The sequence below is a fragment of the Strix aluco genome, chromosome 8, assembly GCF_031877795.1.
Source record: "Strix aluco isolate bStrAlu1 chromosome 8, bStrAlu1.hap1, whole genome shotgun sequence".
Taxonomy (NCBI): Eukaryota; Metazoa; Chordata; class Aves; order Strigiformes; family Strigidae; genus Strix; species Strix aluco.
The window spans coordinates 29999644-30024077 of record NC_133938.1 but is presented as its reverse complement, the minus strand read 5'-3'; the positions used below and the strand labels follow the sequence as shown (position 1 = coordinate 30024077).

Sequence of the window (24434 nt, the reverse complement as noted above, 5' to 3'; positions counted from 1 at the left end):
CTTGTACAATCCTCTTACCCACCTGGATGTTCACATCCCATGTATGCTAGTCATTAAGTTCTCTGGAGTTGAGAAGACCATGTCAGGGAACACATTCAACCACCACAAGCTGATCCCTACCAGCAAATCCAAAAACAAATCCTCAGGCAGCACCTGAGTCCAACTGGTGATTCTATTGCCAACAAAGCCAACTGCTCTGGATAGAATACCCAGAGGCTGGGCAATTCTCTTGTCCACCATATACAGGCACATTGAAAAGAGGTTGAAGAAAGAGCAGAGGAGTCACACTGACATGTGGAAATCACTGCAGGAATCCGGAGACAGTAATGCTATGGGGTTTGTTACTAATTTTATGTGTATATTGTAGTGTGGGAAGCTGCTCTGTCTGCTGAGGACACTTCTGGTAACAGCCGACAGCCTCCCTAGTACCTCCAACACAGGGAGGAGTCTGCGTATATCACAGCTTGCTCTTTGGACAAAAAGGAATAATATAAAGGCACCCTCAAGGACTTTGGACTCATTAAGTTGATGACAGGCTTACACTGCTAGTTTGGCTTGAGCCTGGAGACTTGTGCTGCATGAGGAAGGGAAAAAAACCAACAACCAACCAACCCAAACCACACAGCAATACAGATCCACCAACCTTTTCTTGCACACCACACCTCTAATGAAAGATTACTTAAAGATTAACTCTTAATAGAGGAGTCCAGGATTTTGCATCTTCTAGAATAGCTGACATTGCAACATTTCTCCATGGGTTTGTCTCATACAGGAAAGAGAAAGGAGTGTAGAAGCAACAAGGGCTCAGTGAAAGCTTGCAGTTTGTGGTTATGCTGTAGCTTATTTGCAGCAGGTGTTTCTGATGGACACTGGGCTGAAGTAGTGATTTTAACATCTATTTTCAGGATCACAGGCCAGCAGCCTTTCTCCAGCAAACATGAGATACTGGTCTGCAATATAAGCGCCCCTTATTTCGGTGTTATTTCTTTATACTGTCTATTCTTGCTTCTACCAAAACACAGAGCTAAGTATGCCAACTAGATCGTGGTTTAAAAGCAACTTTCTGTAAATAAGGCTTCCACAAGTCCAAGTGAAACTTTACACAATGCTCTACAAAAAACATTGGCAACCTGGCAAACTCACACACTTGTATGTGAGCCCCCTTCATTCACAAATCCAAGCCCAGATGGCTTGCATAAATTTGGGATACATCTTTTTCGCTGACCTAATTGTGGCAGGACTGCAGCAGCTCAGATGACATGTTTTGTTGCATTTTTTTCACTGTAGCTAATCATAGCTGTGTCACACACACTTAGAACTGCAGCGAGTCCTTAATATAGCAGTGGGTAAACAAACATCACACAAAACAGCTTGCACAAGAAAGAGGGATGTGTATGCCTCGGAGACAGCTTGCTCACGTGTTTTAACAAGTGCTCTCACCAAGAATGTTCCAGGCAGTGTTACATTTCTGTCTAAGCCCCTTAGAGCACCAGTTACTCTCTGAACACCTGATGATAATCCTAATTTAAAGAATTTAAAACAGAGCATTTGCCTTTGCAGTTACTAGCCAAATGATACAGTACCCCTTATTTCACAATTTAAAAAAAGTTCAGCACATTATGCTTAGTTACTATAAATAATAGACTGGGGGGAGTAAAGAACTTTCCAGAATAACTGTTTTCTGTGTTTCCATGTTCTCAAGCAAGCCTCTGACATCCCTGCTTTAAGAACACAGATGATCCTCAAGCAAATTCCATGCAAATCTGAGTTCTCACTACCAGTAAAGAAACCAAATAACAAAATCCAGCATCCTCTAAAAAATTAGTCTGATTATGATACATAGTCTTGTAGTGGCTGTATTCCATATTGCCATTTAAAAGTTAAGGGAACAAAAATACCTGGTGTAACTCTCACAAGGTGACTCTCCTCCCTGCAAAAACAACAAAAAAAAATTAAAAATTGCTTTTAACATGGATCTAGCTTCTCTCTGAAAACTGATCCTCATTCCATTACTGACAGCTTCTACTCAGGAAAAAAAAGCAGTAAAACAAAGGTGAGTTAATTTCAAGATAAGAATGAATAGCTCATACAAGGAAAAAATTAAGGAATTCCGTGTTTGGCTAGAACAAATGTGAATACAAATCCAGAGTTTTGTTGGGGACTTTTTTTTTAAAAAATAGTATTTAACCATGCTCCAAGACTGATGATAAACATGAGATCAGAAAGGATTTAAGGTGGGTTTGGGGGGTTTGGGGTTTTTTTGGGGGGTTTTTTTTGCATGTGGTGGTTTTTTTGGTCTGTTTTTTGTTGGGGTTTTTTTGGGGTTTCTTTTGAGTTTTTTTTGTTTGGTTGGTTTTTTTTTTTTTTTTTTTAACACACAGAATTCCATCATTTTATAATCTGCAAAGAAAGCAGCAGCAAGTCAGCTCTACCGTTACTTGGCTATGGATGGTACTTTTAGCCTGTCTAAAGTACTCAAAAAAAAAACCTTAAGGAGAAGAGCCACCTCCCTCACTGTTTCTAATCAACAGGACAGTCCAGTATTTAAAAAAAAAAAGCGTGCCCCACCATGTACTGTTATCCCACAACATAGAGACCAAATTAGTTGATAAGCCCTGAAGCAGCCCAGAATCGGTTAGAATCTGCAGGATAGGATCTCCTGCAGGAAGCTGGAGTTCAGTATCAGCTCAGGCAATAACTGCAGTCTTCCTTCTGTCCTCACTAACTTCCTCTGGCAGATGTCTCCTGCTGTCCTTGCCAGCTGGGACACAGTAGTTCTCCCTTTTCTTCCTTTGCACCATCTTCCTAGTTTATTCAGGTAATCTCACCCCTCTTCCTCAGTTTCTTCACCTTCCTCCTTTTCTCCCACCAGCTCTCTGCTTTCTCCAAGCTGAACACAGAGTTAACACCTCCGGAGGGCCTCTGCAGAGGGCTTGCTGTACACGACAGAGCGGAGCCAAGTGGCTTGGCCTGCTCGGATGCTGCTAGAGCCCAGGCTCTACTCCATACAGAGCTGCTCCTGCGCTGCAGCTGTTCTGGTGTAGGACCGGGATGAACAGTCACTTACGAGGAACTCAGTGCTGCATCACTTGCCACTGTAGCAGCAGGTTTGCAGGATCAGGCAAAATTCACAGAAGACTGGCAACCCTGCTATGCTGTCAGAGACTTCTTGTCATATCCTGGAGGGATCAGGGGTCACAAAGAAAAACTGTCAGCTTGCTCTTGTACAGAAAGCCCAAAGCCAAACTCAGTCAAAACCACACTGACAGATAAGCTTTATTTACAAACATACAAACTTCAGAATTAGTGTGTTGAAAAGCACCAGGACCACAGGCCCCAAAGACAGATCATCACCTCTTTGACAAGTACTACAAGGACAGCTGTTGCAAGTGTTATGAACACTTCTTTCCCCTTCTTTGAAGGGGGAACACAGCCGAATACAAACTCCCCGTGGCAATTTCTAGATGATCTTCTATCCTCCAACATGAGATGAGCTGCTGGCTGCACTGATATTTTGCTGTGAAGTGTCCACAGCTCTTGGCCCAGCACAGCTTTATTCTAACAGTCCTCAGCTAACAAGATTCAGTGATCATCAGGAATACAAACCATCCTGCCAGGGAAGCTGACGCTATCCCCTCCAGATGGGAGGAGAAATGCTTTTATAAGAGACAAGTAAAAAGTGGGGAGTGGAAAAAATGGATCACATCTTCCCTCCAGTATGACACCCCAAAGCCAACAGTCTCACTATCCTATGCTAAAATGATGTTATTTTCTTTTGCTTTTCTACCTCTCCTTCCCATTACCAACCCAAAGGTGAATTCCTACTGGGGAGCCCTTGTACCTATTGCCCATTCAATCCTGAAACTGCCATCCTACATACAGTGGGGTTGTACTACCTGCCCCCCCCCCCCCCCCCACCTCCCCATAACAGCTGATGTTTTATGAACTGAATTCCAGTATTTAAAAGCTGTAACCACCTCTGGTTAAACAGACCAGCTTACATCACTGGCTTTAAGTCAGGGTTTTTTTGCCTCTTTTTCTGCAAGAGGCCAGGAAACCTGGATGTGGTATGGCTCTAATTCTTCTGGAGTGACATAGTCTGGAGCATTGCCCATCAGGTCTCGTCCCTTGAAGGATTTGGGAAAAGCAATGACATCTCGGATACTTGGAGCATCAACGATGAGAGAGATCAGCCTGTCAAGTCCTAGAAGCAGAAAAACTGGTGAACCACTTGAGTTACGGACCTATTTTACTTCCTCAGATTCAGAAAAAACAGAATGATGGAGTAGATAATATTACTGAGCTTGAAGAATAAAAGTGGAGCAAGTAAGGGGAAAAAAGTTAATCTCAATCAATAGCACAGAAACAGGCTTGCCTAAAGAGTAGAAATGCCTAGCTTTTCAATATTACAGAGGTTCTGCAACACACCAAGGACTGCAAGATAGAGACAGTGCCTTTGCAAAGACAGCATAACAAAACCAGGGCAGCCAAGTGGCAGGAACACTGAGCAGTTGAGCAGAGCCCTGACAAAGCTCTTGATCAAACAGTTCTGAAGGATTACAGCAACTAGGAGGAATTTAAAAAGAACAAGAGTCTCTGCATGATTTGATGGAGGGGAAATCACACCGGAAGACCACAGGTTAAAATGATACCTTCATTTTTTGTAGGGGGTTTTATTGTTCATTTTGGTGGGGGGTTTATTGTTTGGTTTTTTAACTTTTTAAACCCACAAACTTGCAGGGTTCTAGGAAAAAAAAATCTGACATTATCTGAATTAGTGAGCAAAATGAGTAAGAAAGGAAGTGAGACTGAAGCAGAGGGGGCAAGGTTGTGGCAGTGACCCAGAGCATGAAACACGAAGTACCACGCTGTCCCAGGCCTCTAGGCACGCAGTACAGGGATCCTATTCTGGTGGCACAGGAACAAGAGTAAAGATGACCTAATCTTAATGAATACAGTTTGTAGGACAGTGGATAAGGATCATCCTTAAAGCCACCAGTATGTGATCTGGTCCTTGTATAAGAACTAAATCACACTATGACGCTGGGGAGGGCCACTGAAACATTCTGCACTTGGTGATGAGACCTCTGTTTCCTTCTACAAAGCAACTACAGAAGTGGAAGTACTGTGTAAGCCCACACAGTGTTACCGTGTTGGTGCCAAATAGCAACACCAGAGCAGCCATCTCTGTCAGGAGAGACAAGGCTTTTGCCAACAAGCCTGAGGCTTGCTCCTGGGATCTGATATGCCAAAAAAAAAAAGTCAAAAGATAATTGTATCTGGAGAGTCACAGAGCACTTACCTAAAGCAATTCCTCCATGAGGTGGAGCTCCAAACTCCAAAGCCTCAAGCAGATGGGAAAGCACTTCAGAATCCTCCTGCAAAATTACATAAGAAGTGTCATTGGACAAGCAATGCTCTTCCTACTAGCAATGTAATATGAAGGTATGATGAAGTCATCCATCACTCAGGGCTAGGAGTTATGTTTCGTTATCTGAGAAGCACATGAGCTTTTATTTCAGAATTTGAAATGCATATTTAAATTAATTAGTCCTTTAAATCTCTAAGAGAGTGTTAGAGACACCTGTAGGTGTTACCTTCAGCACCTTCTCCAGCACAAAACGCTGTTGTTCTGCACTATGAATTCTGATGGAGCCACCTCCAACTTCATTGCCATTCAGCACAAGGTCATAGTGCTGGCTACGGACCTGCAGAAAGAAATGAACAAGCACCTTAGCAAGGCTGTGGCACAGCTGCATCTCACAACAACCCGCACGCAGATGGCAAAGATGCTGGGGATGAAGCCACGACATACTACAACACTGCTCTCTCAACGGTACCTTGCAGTTCAGGTACCAGTCCTATCAGAGTCATGGAATGCTGCTGACACAAGTGGGAACAGCATAAACCCTTTTGCAAAGTTGATAAAAACCTGAAGCAACGTGGGATGGGTCAGAATATAAGACTCCTCACCTTAAGCAACTGTTTTCTATAAGCTACTTTTGTCAGGGGCACGCACAGATATTTGCCACTCAGAGGAATCTGGAAGCCATCTCCTCCAGACACAGACAATATGCACTCAGTTCCATGAAACAACATCTCTTCTTACACTAAAATCAGCTGCTACTTGCCTAGTTTTCCATGACACATAGCTGTAAAAGATCCAGCATGACAGGCATGAAGTTAAGTTACCTTTGTGGGATCACAATAGAGGAGGCTGGTATCTGAAGGATGAGGGGCAGTGAAGGGGTGATGAGCAGATTCCAGTTCAGTGGGATTCTCTTCATTTGGGAGGAAAAGAGGGAAATCCACCACCCACAGAAAGTGAAAAACTGTAGGATCACGGAGTACCAGCCCAGCTGCCTCAAGGAGGTCAGCACTCTCCAACCGAAGGCTTCCTAATGCAGAGCACTGCAAAAGAGAAGGGGGAGAATGAGACGGGGCAATTTCACTGTCAGGGAAGTTGCTCAAATACCAACCAGGGAAAGAGTGTTTCATAAAGGTAGTATCACAGACAGCATCGGCTGTAATGCACTCTTGCCTTAACACTTTTGTTTTGTATCCTGAAAAGTATCACCTTCCTGCTGAGGCAGCAGCAGCTCCAGGGTTTGACAAAGATCAGGTGAGGAGCTGGAAAGTCCGTTTTCTTCCAGCTGTTGCATCTTCACAGAACTTCCCCAGACTAACCTCAAGTTCTACATAAATGTGGATTAACTGGGGGAGCACAGGTAAGATCTGCACTTTGCAGACAGAGCAATGAAGGCACAGAGAGTATGACAAAATTTTGGCTATCAAGCAAACACCTTGTCATAAACCAGTGCTTGGAAGGCAATGTCTGCTGGCAAGAATACAGAGAAGGGTAGGGACAGAATCTCCCATCACTGCTGCTAATAAACAGCTGTGCTTCACTCTCATCATCTGCTTATGGGAGACAAAATTACCTAGGGGACCTTCTTTTCCAATCTCGGTTTGATGCTTTAAAAATTATGTTAAGGTGAGAGAACAGGAGGTGCTGATTTGTTCCTGTTTTATGTTCCAGCCTTTATTTCAGTCATGAGTTCTTCCCAGAGCTCGACTGGGGGAAATAAAAGCAATAGGTGCATTTCATGCATTATTTGCTGTTGCTTAGCTTCAGCTCCAGAGAAACATAGAATTAGATGGTGACCTATTTTAATAATAATTAGACTAAGGTCAGATAACATCAAAGCCATCATCAGCAACATTCAATTCACACAACCACACAAGAAATGCTTCCTACCACTTGCTTGTGTTCACCAGCTGCCAGCAGAACCACATCATCCACCTGCATGTTCAGTGCTTGGATAAGCTCTGACTGCTGCTTCTCACCAAGAAACTTTGTAAGGAGAGACTTCAAGCTTCCATCAGGCCTGCAGGTAATTTCCACGATTTCCTAAACAAAGGTAAGAGTATGTTCAGTCCAGTGCTGCCCTCCCTTGTCTTGAGACATCACATGCTCAGGCACCGACCCAGCTATTATGAAACTGCTCTTCTACCTTCCTCTGCCTGCAAGTGCCTTTATACAGACTTTGTCATTCACTGTTTCCAAAGCCTCAGTAGTGTTTTTGTCTCACCTGGTTAAACTGGGATTTTGCAGACTCCTTTAATGACTCCAAATCTTTATTTTTAAGATATCTCTGGGGAAAGAGCAAGAGAAGACACATTAAACATCAGCAAAATCTATGGAAAGCCTGACCAGGATTCAAATCTACTGACTGAGCTGTTTTAAAACCCCTCCAGTTCTTTTGTTTCTAGTGCAAGTTCTTATGAGGACTGTGGAACAGGATCACAGCACTAGGCTGCAGCTGGGTGTCTTCTCCAAGGGCTCCTTTCAGGAAGAGGCCCCTCTAGGCTGGACATCTGGCTGCAGCTGTTCTCCCTGCTCACAGATCAGATGTAGCTGGTCAGCAGAGTCCACCAACTAACTGCCTCCAGCACGCAGGAACAAGGTTACACCACCACACTGCTGATGGAGAAAGCATAGTTCAATTTGAAGGAACAGAGGGAAACCAACTGGGCTCTCACATGCAAAAAAAATGGAGTGGATGTGAGGACCCGCATCAAGATCCTGATCTTTTTTCATCTAATGTTTAGACGGGCTCAAGAGGCCACTTTCATTTTGCTCAAACGCGTATCTTAGTGCCCTCTCGTGGGAAGCCAGTAACTTACACTTTGTGCCAAAAATTAAAGGAATCCCAAGAGAAACTGTGGTGTCATAGTTTAACTCAAGCCAGCAACTACGCACTGTGCAGCTGCTTGCTCACTACTCCTTCCTCCCAATGGGACAGGGAGGAGAATCGGAAAAAAAAAAAAAAAAAAGTAAAACTCTTGGGTTAAGATAAGAATGGTTTAATAACTAAAAATAAATACAATAGCAAGAATAATTGTAATGAAAATAATATAATAGAGAAATAAAGCCCAAGAAAAGACAAGTGATGCACAATGCAACTGCTAGCACCTGAGGACCAACGCCCCAGCAGTAATCCCCCCTCAGCCAACTCCCCCCAGTTTATATACTAAGCATGATGTCCTATGGTATGGAATATCCCTGGGGCTAGCTGGGGTCAGCTGTCCTGGCCATGCTCCCTCCCAGCTTCTTGTGCCTCTGCTTGCTGGGAAAGCATGGGAAACTCAGAAATCCTTAACTTAGGATAAGCACTACTTAGCAACAACTAAACCATCAGTGTGTTATCAACACTGTTCTCACACTAAATCCAAAACACAGCACTGTACCAGCTACTAGAAAGAAAATTAACTCTATCCCAGCAGAAACCAGGACACATGATCAGAAAGTCCTCTTCCCCAAATAAAACTCAGTGTTTAGTGGTTTTTTTTTTTCCATACTGTCCAAGCTGCAAAGATACCTACAGCCAGAAGTAAATCTGCTTCCCTGCCAAAATACACGACTGTGTCAAATAATCTTCTACATCTATTGTCAGCCTTGGATTTGGTCCATGACATTCTCATTACAAGAGATGAGTTGTGCCCACAAATGCAGCAAAAGCAAACATGAGAAGGGCATGTAACCACCTGACCTTTCTCTCACTAGCCCAGAACAGAGTTGTGCCATATCTGGCTCTATTTCAATTTCTTGCCACAGGGCATAATTTATTATTCAGATGCATATCAGAAGCCATCCTTGACATAAGCAAGCTGAAGCCCCGAGGGGCTTCCCTGTCCTCAAGGGATCTTGCAGCTCTGTTCTCTTCCTCCCCTTCCTGAGGACAATATATTTTTCCTGTTGCCTGATCATCTCCACTCCAACACCACTCAGCCCAACCTGACATCCAGTACAACCGATCCCAAGTTCCCTGGACACCACTCCCCAGTAACAGCAAGGAACATCTCCATACCAATAAAGGAATTCAAATTGGCAATTTTATTTATTTCACATAAACTATAAGCAGTATGTAAAAGCATCACTTACCACTCCCTGAGGGATACAAATGGCTTTGACAGTGCCACGTGGGTAACTAAGTGCATTCTGCACAAACCGAATGTCTGATCTTCGTAAAAAATCACTGATATCCACTATCTGAGAAAGGAAAGAGCACAGGAAAAAGCAATGGTGGTAGGAACACAAAGCAAAAATCCTGCACCTGTGTCTTAACAACTTCAACACCTGGGACACCATTTCTCTGCTCAAAAATCAAATGGTTCACAGAAAAAGTTAATGGGGCCAAGCTGGAATAAGCATTAGGAGGCTGAGCACTGCAGAAACAGAAATGCAAGACAGCCAGGAAAACCCAAGGTTGAGATGGTGACATCCTACCACAGCGAAGAGAGCTGTATACTGAAAAAGAAACGCCCAAAATTAATTCCTGGGGAAATAAGATGCTTTCTCGCTTTTCAGCACTGCTCCTCTTCATGCATTTGTCAATATTCTTATTTCATACTTTCATACTCTTATTTCATAAACAGTGTATGCATACACATGTTGATTATCTTGAAAATATCTTCAGGCCATTAAAAGGCTGGAGAAGCCTGTCTCATGAAGCATGTTCACCAGGAGTATGCTTCAGAGTGCAGGACAGAAAAGCACTTATGGTATCTGTGGATGCCTTATGGGCTTCTGTTCCTAAGACAGTCAGGATACATTGCTTCCTAACACTACATTATCTTTAAAATAAAAAGTTCTAAAAACATACATTTTCCCACAACCAAATAATCAAACCCTCTCTTCTCCAAGAGACGATTACCTGTACAAAGCAGCAATGATGGGATAGATACTTTAGGTAAATTACAGCATTAAGAACCTCAGCCAATCACATATGCACGATTTCAACAAAGATTATTCTTAAAACACTAACACAAATGAAAAGCTGCAAGTTTCCAATGGGCAAACCCTCACCTTCATCCCAAAGCGTGTGTCTGGTTTATCAGTCCCATAGTCAGCCAATGCCTCCTCATATGTCATGGAAGGGAAAGGAGTCGTAATGGAGCCTCTTTCCTCAGGCCAGGAATACTGCAGGAGGCCCTCTATCAGCCTCTGGATCCCAGCTTGATCTACAAATGACATCTCTATATCTATCTTAAAACAGAAAATAAGAGTGGGGATTCCACATTAGCCACAGGTTTTGCCTTTGCACTGCTACTTGCAGAAGCTCTTGACTATAAAGCCAGCGTAACAAGAAACAATATACTACATGAAGTCATAGCGTGACTGCCTTAGAGTGAGAATGTGCTTACGATCTCCCTACAGCCTGATGACTCAGGCAGCAGTCTCCTCTGAGAGCTGAATGAGGTAATGATGACAAGGACAGAGGGAGAAACCTTGAGTGAACCAGGACAACTCTGCCTGGGACCTCAAGGCCGAGGAAAGGGATGCCTGACCCAGCAGGACAGGAGGAGATTGCATCATCAAGCACCATCACTGCTGCAACACAATTCCCACATCTACTGCACCTGGGGCTGTGCACTCAGCCAGGGACAGTAACCGCTCTGTGCATGTCCCATACTAACTTCAGAGGGTATGTGAAACACTGTACTCCCCAAGCAGCACAAGAGCTAGCAGAAACTAGGCCTCCAGAAGGGAAAACAGCTACAAGCTGTTTGGGGTGAGGAGGAGAGTAAAAGGCAGTGTGAGCTGGTTACCTGAGTGAATTCAGGCTGCCTGTCAGGCCGCGAACCTTCATCTCGGTAGCAGCGAGCAACCTGGAAGTACCTGCAATAATACTTTTACTTAGAAAGCAATTTAAAGGTCTCCTAAATTAAATTGTAGCTATAGAATTGATCATAAAAGAAAGAAAAACAGAGGTCTGTTCCCTTTGCAGCAGATGATCACAGCCCTGGTTGTTCCCATCCCCTCAGAAGCATGAAATTTTGAGTGGAAGCAACTGTATTGGGAGCTGTATCCATCTCCAGCCATACCTCCACAGGCATGTGCAGGCTACCAACAGGGACATACGCAATCCCTTCTCTCACCTTCCGCTCCAAACCTGGAATCTACTAACAGCCATGCAAAATTCACTCATGGTCAAGACCTGGCCTACAGTTCACTGCATGCACAATTGTCTCCTTCTCCTTCAATTTTGTTTGGAGAAACAAGCCCAATTAAAAGCTCTGCACCCTGAGAACACACTTTCTTTGTCTTAGTCATGCTCAGCTGCCCAGCCTCATCTCAATTACTTCTATAGGTTACTCTTGGAAAGGCTTTTATCACACACTAGATTTCCTGCCCTTCAGGCAGACTGTGCTTCAGATCAGATTTCCATTTAAAACAGTGAAGATTTCAACCTTCAAACAGGATACAGTTCCTCTTACTGGGAAGCATTATTGCTAGGGGGCAAAGGGCCTGGCCTAGCTGAAAAGTCTTAAGTATTTAAGGATCTCTCTTGAAAACAACAGTAAGTTTTCGGGGAAGTATCTAAAACCTCACAGATCAAAGCAAGCAAACCCTGGATGGGACATGCAGAGAACAGGAGTCCAAGGAACTCTTACCTGTCCAGGCCTCCAACCATGAGGAGCTGCTTGAACTGCTGAGGACTCTGCGGCAGAGAGTAGAACTTGCCCGCTTCCCTCGAGGGCACAAGGAATTCTTTTGCTCCCTAACATCAGAAAGGAAAGCTTACACATTTCAGCAAATAAGTGGCCTCCTGACAGACAGAACAGCCTAGAAGTGCAAGAGGAATGGACCTATTCTCCCCATTATGAGATCCCACTTGTGAGGAAATGGCTGTTTCTACATTACACTTTAAAAAAAAAAAAAATCTGTTAACTAACTTGGTCCAAAATATCCAAAGGAGAATTCTCCACCTCTGAGAGACTAATGCATAACAATACACTATCAGGGGTTTAAATGCAAAAAATCCATATGCTAGCTGCATCACCAAATCCTGGGCTACTGCTCTCTTCTGTGGTTATTTTTGAAATGAGAGAAAGGAAAATAAACTCAGAAATTAAAATGACTTGAGTAGTGCCACTGCAGTAACCTACTGTTAGAGTTAACTACTAGTTAAGAGATAGATGCTGGGGAAACAGTGCTTAGAGGAAGTTGCTTGGTTTTATAATCTGGCTGTGCCAGGACAGGACTTGCATTCAACATGTGCTCTACAAGATAGAAGCTTTATTCATTTTGAAGGTTCAAAAATAAGACACAAGATATTACCTCTCCACTTTCACTCCCTCTACTTTTAAAAGGATCTATGTATCATATCAGAAATATGCACAAGCTGTTACTTAGTGAGGGAATAGCAATGAAGGCTGAGTGGCAAGCAACAATAGTTCAACCATGGACTGGCTATGCAATCACAGGAGGCTAAAATGCGTTACTAACAGAATACATACCCCTGGGGTTCTTTTAAAGAGTGTTGGAGTTTCTACATCCACAAACCCTGAGGAACAAACACATGCTTCAGACACAGGATATGCTGAGAGCAGGGAGAACTAGTGTAACACAGAGTAGGCTAGAGTAGGGTTAGTCAGCAAAACAAGTGATCTAGCACACCATGTAGCCTCTCCAAAATCTACAGATTTTGCTGCTTCCAAGAATAACTTGTGCAATGACAGATTTAAAGGCTCTGAGCTACCCTGATGTCCTGCCAGAACTGTTGATGACAGAGGACTCCATATAGGCTGAAAAATTGTTAATTCTCTATCCATTTTAAACTAGGCTTTGCTTTTCCAAAAAGGACTTCCTGATTTTAAGATAAGCAAAAGCCCTATAAGAAACCCATCCCTTTGACATGCCTCAAATTGGGTGACCAAAAGAGGGAAACTACCTGCAAAAGGCCTTTTCTCACTGGATATAGCCGATTTGAAACAACTGGTTTGTAGCCTGCCAAGAGATGTCAATGCACTTTGTTCTTCAGGCCTGCCAACGTCCCTCTAAAGATCCCACTGCAAGCAGACATGTCCTTACTAAGTGGGAGCAGTTTGGAGTAGGAAGTTGATTGGCAATCTCTCCCAGCAACAGGGAGCAGAAGGGAGGGCTAAAATGTTGTTTGCTGCACACTGTTCTTCAAGCACTTTTCTTACCGTGGAGGTTACACAGATACTCCCTCATCCTCATCACTATCTGTGATCTCAGCCGCAGGTTATACTGCAACTGGAAGCTACGCAAATCCAAGTAGCGATACTGCATCCGTAAGGCCTCTGTTTTCTGGAGATAAGAGATAATTAGGATTAAGAGACAAAATTCAAATTGCATGTCCAGTAAAGCTGCTCCTTAAGCCACAGGACAAAAGGGGGAAGCTAAAAAAGGATGCTGCTCTATTGCCACAACCCACCCATTAACCCCAACTTACACAGACAAACATCAGCCACCAAGTGTTTCCATCCATTACAATTAATTTTAAAAAAACCCACCACAAAACAGACATTTACTGTGATAAGAGCTGCCTCAAAGCTCAGGATTTCCTCCCTCCTTATTCTCAGTCCACTGCAACAGACTGCAGCAATCCTCCTTGAAATTTTAAGCAGAGGAGTGGTATCTTACATAGATCTAAGGGAACAACTAAATGGTGATACATCCTTATTCCAGACAGAAAAGCTAAAGTAGTGTGGATGATGGCAATTGTCCAGGACTCATAACATGGAAAGACCAGGACCCAGTTCTCCTAGTGCCAACATCTATGCACCAGTCACATTTTCGATGGCACAGAGGACATCTTCTATCAACGGCGATGCCACTCCTACACCATGGAGCCTGCACTAAAACTAACTTCTTAGAAGACTGAGTACTTACAGAGGAAGAAAATCCTCAGGCTGACTAGCTACTTGTCCAGATAAGACTAAGCACTCTTGCCTTAAGACACAGCAGTGCATTGGCAGGTTCTGTTTCACACTCTCAAAAAAGCTAGCATAGCCTGATTTCTTTCACTCTTCCCTTTACCATCTGTTCTTACAGTGATATCTGAAAACCCTGTGCACTGGAATCATTCAAGCCTTGTTTTCTGCTTAACTGTAATTAGAAATACATCGTCACAGCTAACAAGTAACACCCCTATTTTAAATACCATCCTTTCCCCAAAGCAGAGCTGGGAGAATCAGATGGACCTCTCAGATGTTTTGCCATCACTCTGGGCAGATGCCCAATTTATTGAAAAGCCACCACTTTCGTAAAAAAAGAAAAAACATGGACACCTTGATAAAATCCTTGATTTCAAAAGGTAGCTTCTTGCAGGAGTTTAGGATCTCTGCAGTCTCCACCTTCACTTCAATATCCCCTGTTGGCATTTTCTGAAGCAAAAAGGCAAGAAAAGAAAAAATTAGAATCAAAACTGAAGGAAAACAATTGGAGAAAGGTATTTCACAGATGGTTGGGGGAGAAAAAAACCAAACACGTGATTATCCTCCCAACCTTCTAACACAGTATATCTCAGAGAACATCTCTCAAGGAGAGATTTCTCCTAGATTTCCCTTCTGTTCAGAAAAACACAGTCACCTCACCAAAGATGGCATATTCTTTCCCAGTAGCATAGTGATCTCTACAAGAAAGATAATTACTTTTCCTTTGCCTTCTCCTTGAAGGAGATACTAAGCACAAAGGAACAGTCAGGCACAGGCCCTTCTAGGGCACATGCATTTGGAGAAAATACTAGCTCCGCTAGCTTCGATGAGACCACAGTACACATTTTAGTGTGCATTAGCAGCATCACCATCAGTCTTTAACACAAGTCAAAAAAGGCAACTTGTGAGGAACTTCTCTGAACTTCCAGCTCTGAACACCCGTTCTCAGAACTAGTCTTTTTCTTAGATCTCAAGGGAGAACAGAGTTTCCCCCACTTAGCACTCTCACATCAAAATTAATTTGATCTTACAGAACTCTATTTACCAGGGGAAGTATATACAACCTTCCAATAAAATGATAAATGATTAAAAGAAATAAAAGCATGGCTTGAAGCCTGCATTTTTTATGGACATCTATAAGTGGTCAGAGCAAATGAAGTTATGATCATAAACCCAGGTTCTCTTTTTAGGCCTGCCAGTGATGGGATATGTAAAATCCTGACAGATTAATCTACAGCTGATTACAACAAGAGCTGAGGAATGCATAACATTAAGAAATTCTTCAACTATTTCTATAGTGTTTCTTAATCAATGAGAGCAGCAAAATCTATTCTGAGTGAGAAAGAAGTCATCATGTGCTGTGGAACTTGCGATGACAATACTTATTTTCAAGAAAAAGAAATTATCTCAACCACACTTTGAAAGCCTGAAAAAGCGAGCCATTATCCCTTCAAAGGGCTGGAATACAATTTAATTCGTGGGTGTCTAATGTGCTTTAAGGCTCTCCTAAGTTATATGTCACAGCGTTTATTTCACTTCACATTATCTGAGGATAGGCCATCACACACCCAGAACCCATGGCAAAGCCATGACACAAACCCCACCATAATCCTACTATCCAGTGCTCTCTTCCACAAGGAATAAAACACCCAAGAAATCCCAACACCCTCACCGGATTCTCCTGCCCTGGGGGCCGAAGGGACACAGTTCCAGTCACTCGCACAACAGACTCCACTGGGGCATTAGACAAGAGCTTCTTCACATGGGAATGTGCCTGCAAGAAGATGACAACGTCTCATAGAAATTCAAAGAACAGGAAGAATGTACCATGCTGAAGGGCCTCATTTCTTAACAGCCCATTTGAATCCAGGAGCACTCCTCATAAGCCAGAGGAAACAGCATTAACGTTTCTGTTGCAGTGTCAGATCAGGGCTCTCATAACGCTTAAAAATGTACTTGTGAGTCAGAGGACTCAGTCTGACAAAGTACTCCATTCTGCTCTCGTGTCTGCTGGACCCAAGATACCAAAGGAAAAATAAAAATAATAGACACATTTCTGTAGCACTTACCTCATCCTGTGGAATGATGATCTGGGTCAGTCCCTGGAAATCCCTCAAAACCAGAAACAGTCCTTGTCTGATCCATGAAAAACACAAAAGAGTTTTTTCACGAATTCAGTAGTCTTCTACTTTTTAAGCCAAAGCACACAGCAGCTACCTTCTCTCTGTACCTTCTGACCAATCTCAAAGCACTTCCAAGTAAAGTATGCACAGATACTTTTCCCATATCTGACTGTAATCTGAGCAAATTGTTTCAGATTTTTCCCAGTCACAGACAAACAATGTGTAAATAACCAGGAGAGGTAAGATTTTAACTTGAGTATTAATCCATGTAGAGCAGGGATTCTGAATACATGCAATTTCCTCCTGAGAAACATCATTCAGATAAACACATTTAGATGAGCAATAAAATTAAAGTTCACATGGATACAAAAAAAAAAAATCCAACCACAAAACAAGGAGAACAGTGGTCCCATAAAAAATTTCACATGAGCAATCCATGCTCCTAGACTCAGAATCATAAATCTTGATCTCTTCAGATGCAGTAGACACAGCTACAATTGTACTTAATCCATCAAGAAGCTATCAAACGGAACATGCTCTGCACGTCTTTAAAAGCAAGAGCACAACAACTGCACTGCAATGATCCTAACTCTGCTTCTTGGAACTCCATCCATGCCTGTTCAAAGATGAGATGCTCAGGACTTCCTAAAAAAAACCCCATGCAGACCATAACTGCAGAACAATGCTGGATAAAAACCAGCCTCTCTGGACTGTAAAATTCAAAATGTGACTTTTGATACAAATTAATTTCATCAAAGCTGCAAGACCTATCCCCATTTTACAAGCACATACCCAGGTTCAGAACATTTTGGAGCATCGTCCATAATGTATGCAGACATGCTTTTCACCCTACATTTACAGAATGTTCAACTCTATTAGGAGTGACTATATCACGCCACCTATAGCAAACTGTTGGAATTAACATTTCATCCTCTGCTTACTACCTTTTATTAGTATTTCTTTTTTAAGCAAAGCTTGCGTGCTTTAAAATCGCATCATTAGATGCTGTAGTTGAAAAAACATCGTTTGCTTAAAATTGCAGGATGCTATATAAAAGAAAATATTTGCTCACAGCTGTTAGAACTGTTACAAATATGGGATTATTGTTTTTTCTCCTATACAACAAGGGTAATAATATTTAACTGCTTTACAGTGTTGTAATAAGCATCAAATAACATTTGTATGAAACTTCAAAATTGTAAATACTGATCTGGCACAGTTCTCAACTGTTTTACTCACTTCAGAAGTGACTACTGCAGGATATAAAAAGATAGCCTGAAGCATAAAAAGGGTTTGAATGCAGGCCTGGAGAATATATTGGATCTGGCAAACAAGCATCTCCATTTTCACCTCGGTTTGCATTTACCTTTGATACTGAATCCATCCATACAGCGTGACCTCTTGTCCCGCGTGAGCAGAACGCAGCTCTCCACAAGTGTTGGTCCGAGTGACAAAGCTATTAAAGTCTTGAACAAAAATAATAAATTACTTTGTGGCTTTTGCAGACAAGCATGACAAAAGAGTTAAGAGTCACCGCTCTGTCCCAACACCAACAAAACTTAGATGTATACAAAGAAATGACTCCCTATATCCCCAATACAACTGGTGTAAGACATTAGGATATAAATATGTGAAATTATTCTAAAAAAGTTTATAAAAGGAATTATTTCTATGTCTCAGTCAAACTTCTGTACAGAAACCTGAACACAGCCTTGCTGCAAACTGTTGCCCCGCAAATTTCAGGGGCAAGAGAAAGGAAAGCTGCAGATTGGTCCTGAGGCATGCTGACAGATCCACATTCAAATCTAGAACACACAGCAGAAAGTGGGCTTGACAAGTCAAGACTGAAACATACTGACACTAGTCATGTGGGTGTAAAATGAACAGTTTCCTGCCTGCAACTCCTGGTAAAAGGCCTAAACCATGACTACAGAAGACTTTCCAACCTCCAGTCTGCCTGGCATTGTGACTTAGCTATAAAACCAAGCACACCATTTACAGATGTGCTAAAGTTCCAGCTTGCAAGGAGAAATTTGAAGAATACTATTACCTAGACATATATATGTGTGTATAGTTATATGAACTAGTCTTCCCCACTACCTTCATTGCAGCCTAAATACTCTAGAGAACAAGAAGGTTTGTTTTCACATTAGGCATTCAGCTACCAGTTGTTTATAGTCTGTATGCTGCAGAAGAGGGGAAAAAAAGCAAAGTAAAAGCTCAGGAAAAAAAGTTAGACAAATTGGTTTTAATTTTGAATCACAATTCACTGTGAGATGCCAGAAGTGAAATAAAAATACGAAGAAAACATTTTAAACCATGATCTTGGGAAAACAGTGTATCACGAGTGTACCTTTAATCGCCCGTGCAGACTACCCTGCCCTGGGTCCCTGCGGGGGAAAGAGAACCAAAGCCCCGAGAAGGCGGTGGGGATAAGACAAACGCTTCTTTCTCACCTGCAGCGGCCGGTGCCGAGGCGGAGGCCGCCCGGTGCAGAGCCCGCCCGCAGCCCGGCCAGGCCAGCCCTCGGGCCAGCAGCCGCGGAAGGGCCATCTCTTACAGCCCGCACCTGAGTCAGAAACAAGAGAGGACCGTCGTAAACCTGCGAGTGGCTACCAATAAAGACACAGGAGAGAAAGCGCCAGCCCCGGAGCCCCAGCCTCTCCCACTCGGGGGCTGCCCTGCACCATCTCCCGGGGGGGGGGGGCGGGGGTAGGGCGTGGGGCACCAGCGGGGAGCAGAGCCCCTGCGGCTAGGGCCGGGAGCGGCGGGGGAGACCCGGGTGCAGCAAGAGGGTCGCCTCCCGGTAAGGCCCGCTTCCCCGGAACGAGCGTCTCCTCACCCTGAACCGCGGCAGAAGGACCGGCCCACAGGAGCCTCAGCCCACAGGAGCCTCGCCCGCCAGCCAGGCAGCTCCTGCCCCACTTCCGCCCGCCACAAGTATGGCGGCCGCGGGCGGCCCGCCCAGCGCGCCGCGGGGGTTGACGGGAAGGGGGTTCAAACCGCGCCCGGCAGGGAACAGGGTGGGCGCTGGTACCATCATGGAGCCGCGGACACTGTCCGGCACCGGGCGGCCGTCGTGGGGGCTGCTGTTGGCGCGGGGGCACGGGCCGCTCGGGTTCAGCTCCAGCAGCCAGCTGCTCCCGCCGGCGCCGCGCTCCCAGGTAGGGCCGGGCCGGGGAGAGGGGTGGGGGGGGTGAGGCCTACCGGTCCTCTCCGCTGGGCTGCCCCGCCGGCCCCGGCCCTTGTTTCTCGGCCGAGCTCGCTCCCGCTCCCCCCCCGCGCCCGCGGGACTCCCCGCCGCCCTCGCGGCTGCCACCTCTCCCGCTGCGGCGCTGCCAGGCGGGAAAACCGCCCCTGCTCCGGCCCAGAGCCTGCGTGCGGCGGCTGGGGCCAGGCGGGCCGGGGGCCCCTTCGCAAGCCCTGAAGAGGGGAAACTATCCTTGTTAGGCTCTAATACGACTTACTTATTTTTTTATCTTAGGAAAACACAGATCCCCAGAGAATAGCATTTCTGCTGCGCAAGCAGTGGACCTTATACAGCGTGACTCCTCTGTACAGGTTCTCTAACGCTCATCTGAAGAATTACTCCAGACTGCTTAGTGCTTTCATTGCTGCCGAGAGGCAGAAAGGATGGGCCGTGGAAGTAGGGGTTGAGCTGGACATCAAAGTGGCTGTCTCCAGCCTTCCAGACCTGAAAGGTAGTGACCAAGACCATGCTGCAATTCTTGTGGAGGTAAGGAGTCTTCCTTGTAGTTTTGAGAATTGAGATTTGGATTTTAGAAGTTGCTGTCATGAAATGCATAAAAAAAATAAAATACTCAACTCTATATGTATGGAATAACTACTGTAGTATCTGTTTGACTGTCTTATTTTTAACTTGGAACAGAACCTCTCATAAGTAATGGATATGTTTAATTGCAGTTTTGAGTTCCACAAGCAATATGTATCTCATTTTTCAGTTCAGCAGTCAATTTACTGCAAGAACTTAGGTTATTTAGCTTCCTGGATAAAGTTGGTATAATCCTATCTCTTGGCCGTAGCTCAAGTCTAATTAATATTTCTGCAATGCTTTGCCTCAAGTGAAAGATATTACTGAAATACAAAGTTCAGTATGGCAATGGTTATAGGATGGATTGGCTCTTCTGAATTAAGCAGCATAATCTCATATCTCAGGACTGTTCCTAATGAAGTGGAAAGTGCCTTTTCTGCTGTTTTCAACAGAATTGCACACATCTTTCAGGGATGTGATAGACTGAAAAACTGTATAAACTTTACAGAAAAGAATGTTGCATGCAAGGTCCTGAGAAAAAACTTCTACCAAACACTTGAAAGTATAAAACAAAAACTGGTTTTAACTGAAAAAAGTCAAACTTGTTCTGTAGCACTCAAATGCTTCTTTTCCTCATCCCAGCTTTTTTCAAGATCGACAGCTTCCCAAAAAACCTCAGAAGAGAAACTGATATGGTCAGGCTGGTTCTGCTGTGTGTGTGGAGATGATTTTTTTGAAAACGTGCCAGAGGACTTCACTTGTTTACCTCTGTTTCTTACAAATGGGGCAGAGAGTTACACAGCCATTGTTGGAAGTTGGTTTCAGAAGACTTTTGACTGCTGCTTCCACCGTTTAGCCATCAGCCCTCTCAATCTCAGCTGGATGGCAGCTATGTGGACTGGATGCAAAGTGGACAAAACTGCATCTGCCATGGAACTCATCTTCTCTGTCCCTGGTCTCCTCCAGCCTCTGGATATTTCATATGCTATTCATCCAGAGGATGCAAAAGCTCTGTGGGACACAGTCCAAAAAACTCCCGGAGAGATCACTCAAGAAGAGGTGGATATCTTTATGGACTGCCTTTACTCTCACTTCCACAGACACTTTAAGATCCGCTTGTCAGCTGCAAAACTGGTGAAAGTTTCGACGGCAATTGCCTCAGCACACTGTGATGGGATTATAAAGGTGAGGTTTTAAGTAGCATGTTGACCTAACCAATGCTGGACAAATAAAATAGCTGTACTATCTAGAAATGCTTTACTTCTAAAAATTAAGGTTTCATGTTTCTTACACATAATTTTCTATAAGAAGTTGTTAAACCCTCATCCTTTATTACTCATAATTCATTCTAGAGTTGGGGCAGCTATCAATACAGTATTTTACTGCTGTATTGCAGCAGAAACTACTAACCCTAGTCTTGGGCCAGAAATAGGTGTACTAGCTGTGGTATGGACAGGAAGGTTTCTTTGCCCATTGGCCGAAACTCAGGCTTAAAAAGATCCCAAACTTAATCAAAAACCTTAAAGTAGTTTATTAGCTTTCTAGTATTACAGTTATTAAGACACAGGCAGAAGACAAATATAATTAATGTGCTACACAAAAATAGCTGGTGTGTGGGTGAGCCAAGAGACAACAGATGATCTTAAGCATCAAAACAGCTTGCTTAAAGCTACTTCACCTGTAACCCTTTTCATCAAGGTGCTCCTCTTCCTATATCTAGATATCCTGTATCTATAATATCCTTCAAAACCACAGAGGATTAATCCTTCCTGAAGTTTGTCTGTCTATGATGTGCTGACTCCATTGTTCTGGGTACAGAGGGAATGTTAGAGGCTACAGCTGGGACCTCACTCATGCACCTCTTTCCTGGAGCATGTGTTCATCCCATGAAAGAAAATAAGCTTTGCTGGGAAGCATCTCTTAACAGCTTCAGCCTTTGGTAGAACAACTGCAAACCACTAAACATTTAGTGTTACATTGCTTGTTTTTATCTGTAGTAATTTAAAAGCAGCTGAAACAACTTTTTATCTTGCAGGTAGGTAAACACAAGAGATACTCAACAGCATATGCTTTCCAAAGAGGGGCTCTGTTCTGGAATGGGTGTTGAGTAAACTCAGTTATGGCTCTTTCATAATGGGGGATAATGAGTTCAAGTCAGACATATTCAATATGGGAAAATAGGGATATTCAAGGAAACTGGCATGTCTCCTTCCTGGCCTTCCTCCAGGAGGAGGGAGGTAGCTGAAGGAACAGAAGTGCTAGGATTCTCATCTTCCCAAAAGCTGGAGTAGGAGCAGGGCATTTCTGAGGTACCCTGCTTCACATGGGACAGGAGCAGAAGTCAGAGGGCTCTGAAAGGAGCAGCATGTAGGCATGTGTTTTCTCAATATCCAGGGTGAAGATAGCACCAGAAAGGTACCTTGCAAACAGCAACAGAGAAGCTAATCACATAGAACCCTTAGTAGTTTCCACATTTAAGGGTGTGGAAATTCGGCAACTGTAATTTTTGTTCTGACATGCTCTTCTTTCTTGCAGTTTCTACAAAGCCAATACCTAATTGGAGTGCTGAAGCTACTGACAGAACTAGCAATCTCCCAGATACAGTGAGAGTCACTTCAGCAAATCTTCATGCTAAAAAGGCTTACTGGTGGAAGATGTATGCTGAGAAACCAACTGGAAACTCACTCCTGCAGCACAGCACCTTCTTGCCTTTCATGCTGGCTGCCCAAAGTTGGACTCAACTCCTGCACTCAACTCTAGCTGTAATTCAACATCACGCACAGCAAAGACAAGCAGACATTTTGCCCTGAAGAAAGGCTACAGTGCAAACTTTTAATAGCTTTGTTTTACATACACCACTGTTTTATAGTCACTCTGTAGATTTATGTGTAGATAGCAGCCAGGGACTAGAAGATAAACTTTGCAAATTCTTGGATGCAATTTATTGACAGGTTATTTCTGTTGTTCCAAAGAGCAAGTTGGTTTTCACTTAAGCCTTAAGCTATACAGACCTTAGCCTTAGCTAAACTGTAACTATGCTTGGGCCAGTCTAAATGCAAAGGGTACCTGAGAAAGGGTACATGCTCTGCAACCCAGGGCAGAAAAATCCAGGTTTCTAGTTTCCTTTTGAACTTGCTCTGGCCAGTTGGTAGCGGTCATAAAGTGTTCATCTGTGTCCCAGTTCGGCTAAGGGAAACAGCAGGAGACTGACAACTGCCTTGTGTGTCCAGCCTGTTCCTCCTCTCAGACAAGGTAATACATAGGAAATTGAGGTCTGTGCATAAGCTAGATATTTACTATGCTTTGCCTGATGTTTGTTGTCTTGGATGTAGTCTGGTACACCAGAGAGCTCTTAGGGTTGGAGCTATGGGTGCTACAGTTTTATACTAGGTCTCTCCCTTCTACAGTAGGTAGAAGTTCAGAGAACTAGTACATAGTACCTGGCTCTAGCTTCAATGAGCAGAAAGGAAATAGAATAAGTACATGCTAAGTGTCATGATGCTAAGCGTTGGGATTTTTGTATTACAGTTCTAATAAAGAAAATTTGTTGTCTTTTGCCAATAGATGGGTCTTGAGCCAAGTGAAGGCTACCTGTGCCTCATTAAATATATACTTATATGGGTGCTTGTCTTCCACTGTAGCTTACCTGACTTTGTTACTTATTAAATAATTCTATGAGCAGCAAAATTTTAAATTCTAGTTTCCTATACAATTCACTTGTAATGGCTTCATGCTCGTACAGCAGCTCTAAGGTCTGATGAGTTTGTGCTGTGACCTTTCCCCTAAGCAGGGATGCAAGTTTTCCCTTCTTTGCCCAGCCATGTAATTTTAGGATTTGTCTGCTGTCACTGAAAACATTCTTCATTCTTCTCTGCAGCAATATTGAGATGAACCAGCCATGCAAACCTAACAGTCTAACGTAACTAATGGCATGCCTAGTTCCTAATCTACTTTGATTCTAGAAATATTAAAAGAAACATGCGCTTCTTTTTAGTTTTTGTTTACTAGTTGAAGATAGATTACTTTTGCATGTAAAGGTTGCAGTCTGTAAAATGGTAACTCTTACCCTGGTAGAAGCAGCTAAGCAATCTTCTGAAGGTCTTGACAGCTCAGCAGCTATTTAAACTATCACTTCTGGTGCTTTAGTTTCCTTTATGAAACATCTTAGACAAAGCTTGCTATCTCGATTCAGAGGAACACTGGGTAAAGCAGGAATAGGAGGTCTGACATAACTGGCACCTGTATTTGATTTGAAAAGAGGACTGTTACACCCATGACTTAAGATTTAAATC

The 24434-nt window shown here is 43.5% G+C and overlaps 2 protein-coding genes across 4 annotated transcripts; one reads left to right on the top strand and one right to left on the bottom strand.

Moving 5' to 3' along the window:
- Positions 1–1250: 1250 nt before the first annotated feature.
- On the bottom strand, positions 1251–19290 carry DARS2 (aspartyl-tRNA synthetase 2, mitochondrial). 3 transcript variants are annotated; one of them, XR_012624177.1, is made up of 20 exons: positions 19213–19290; positions 18827–18939; positions 17737–17836; positions 16317–16383; positions 15920–16021; positions 14602–14697; positions 13495–13618; positions 12805–12851; positions 11959–12065; positions 11113–11182; positions 10370–10549; positions 9446–9553; positions 7593–7655; positions 7259–7411; positions 6193–6411; positions 5598–5708; positions 5303–5378; positions 3978–4204; positions 3068–3179; positions 1251–1930 (listed from the first exon to the last, which is right to left on the bottom strand). XR_012624177.1 is itself a non-coding variant. In XM_074832920.1 (19 exons), exons 2-18 carry the CDS (start codon positions 18921–18923, stop codon positions 4017–4019), a joined length of 1908 nt encoding a protein of 635 aa, XP_074689021.1. In that variant the 5' UTR covers positions 18924–18939; positions 19213–19290; the 3' UTR covers positions 1251–3179; positions 3978–4016. The 3 variants fall into 3 exon arrangements, 2 of the variants coding, with proteins under 2 accessions (XP_074689021.1, XP_074689019.1); XM_074832920.1 differs by having other exon boundaries at positions 1251–3179; XM_074832918.1 differs by lacking the exon at positions 1251–1930 and having other exon boundaries at positions 3090–3179; positions 4002–4204.
- Positions 19291–19388: 98 nt separating this feature from the next.
- Positions 19389–23701, top strand: CENPL (centromere protein L). The gene is made up of 4 exons (XM_074832917.1): positions 19389–19534; positions 19855–20106; positions 20785–21327; positions 22678–23701. Exons 1-4 carry the CDS (start codon positions 19412–19414, stop codon positions 22747–22749), a joined length of 990 nt encoding a protein of 329 aa, XP_074689018.1. The 5' UTR covers positions 19389–19411; the 3' UTR covers positions 22750–23701.
- Positions 23702–24434: the final 733 nt, after the last annotated feature.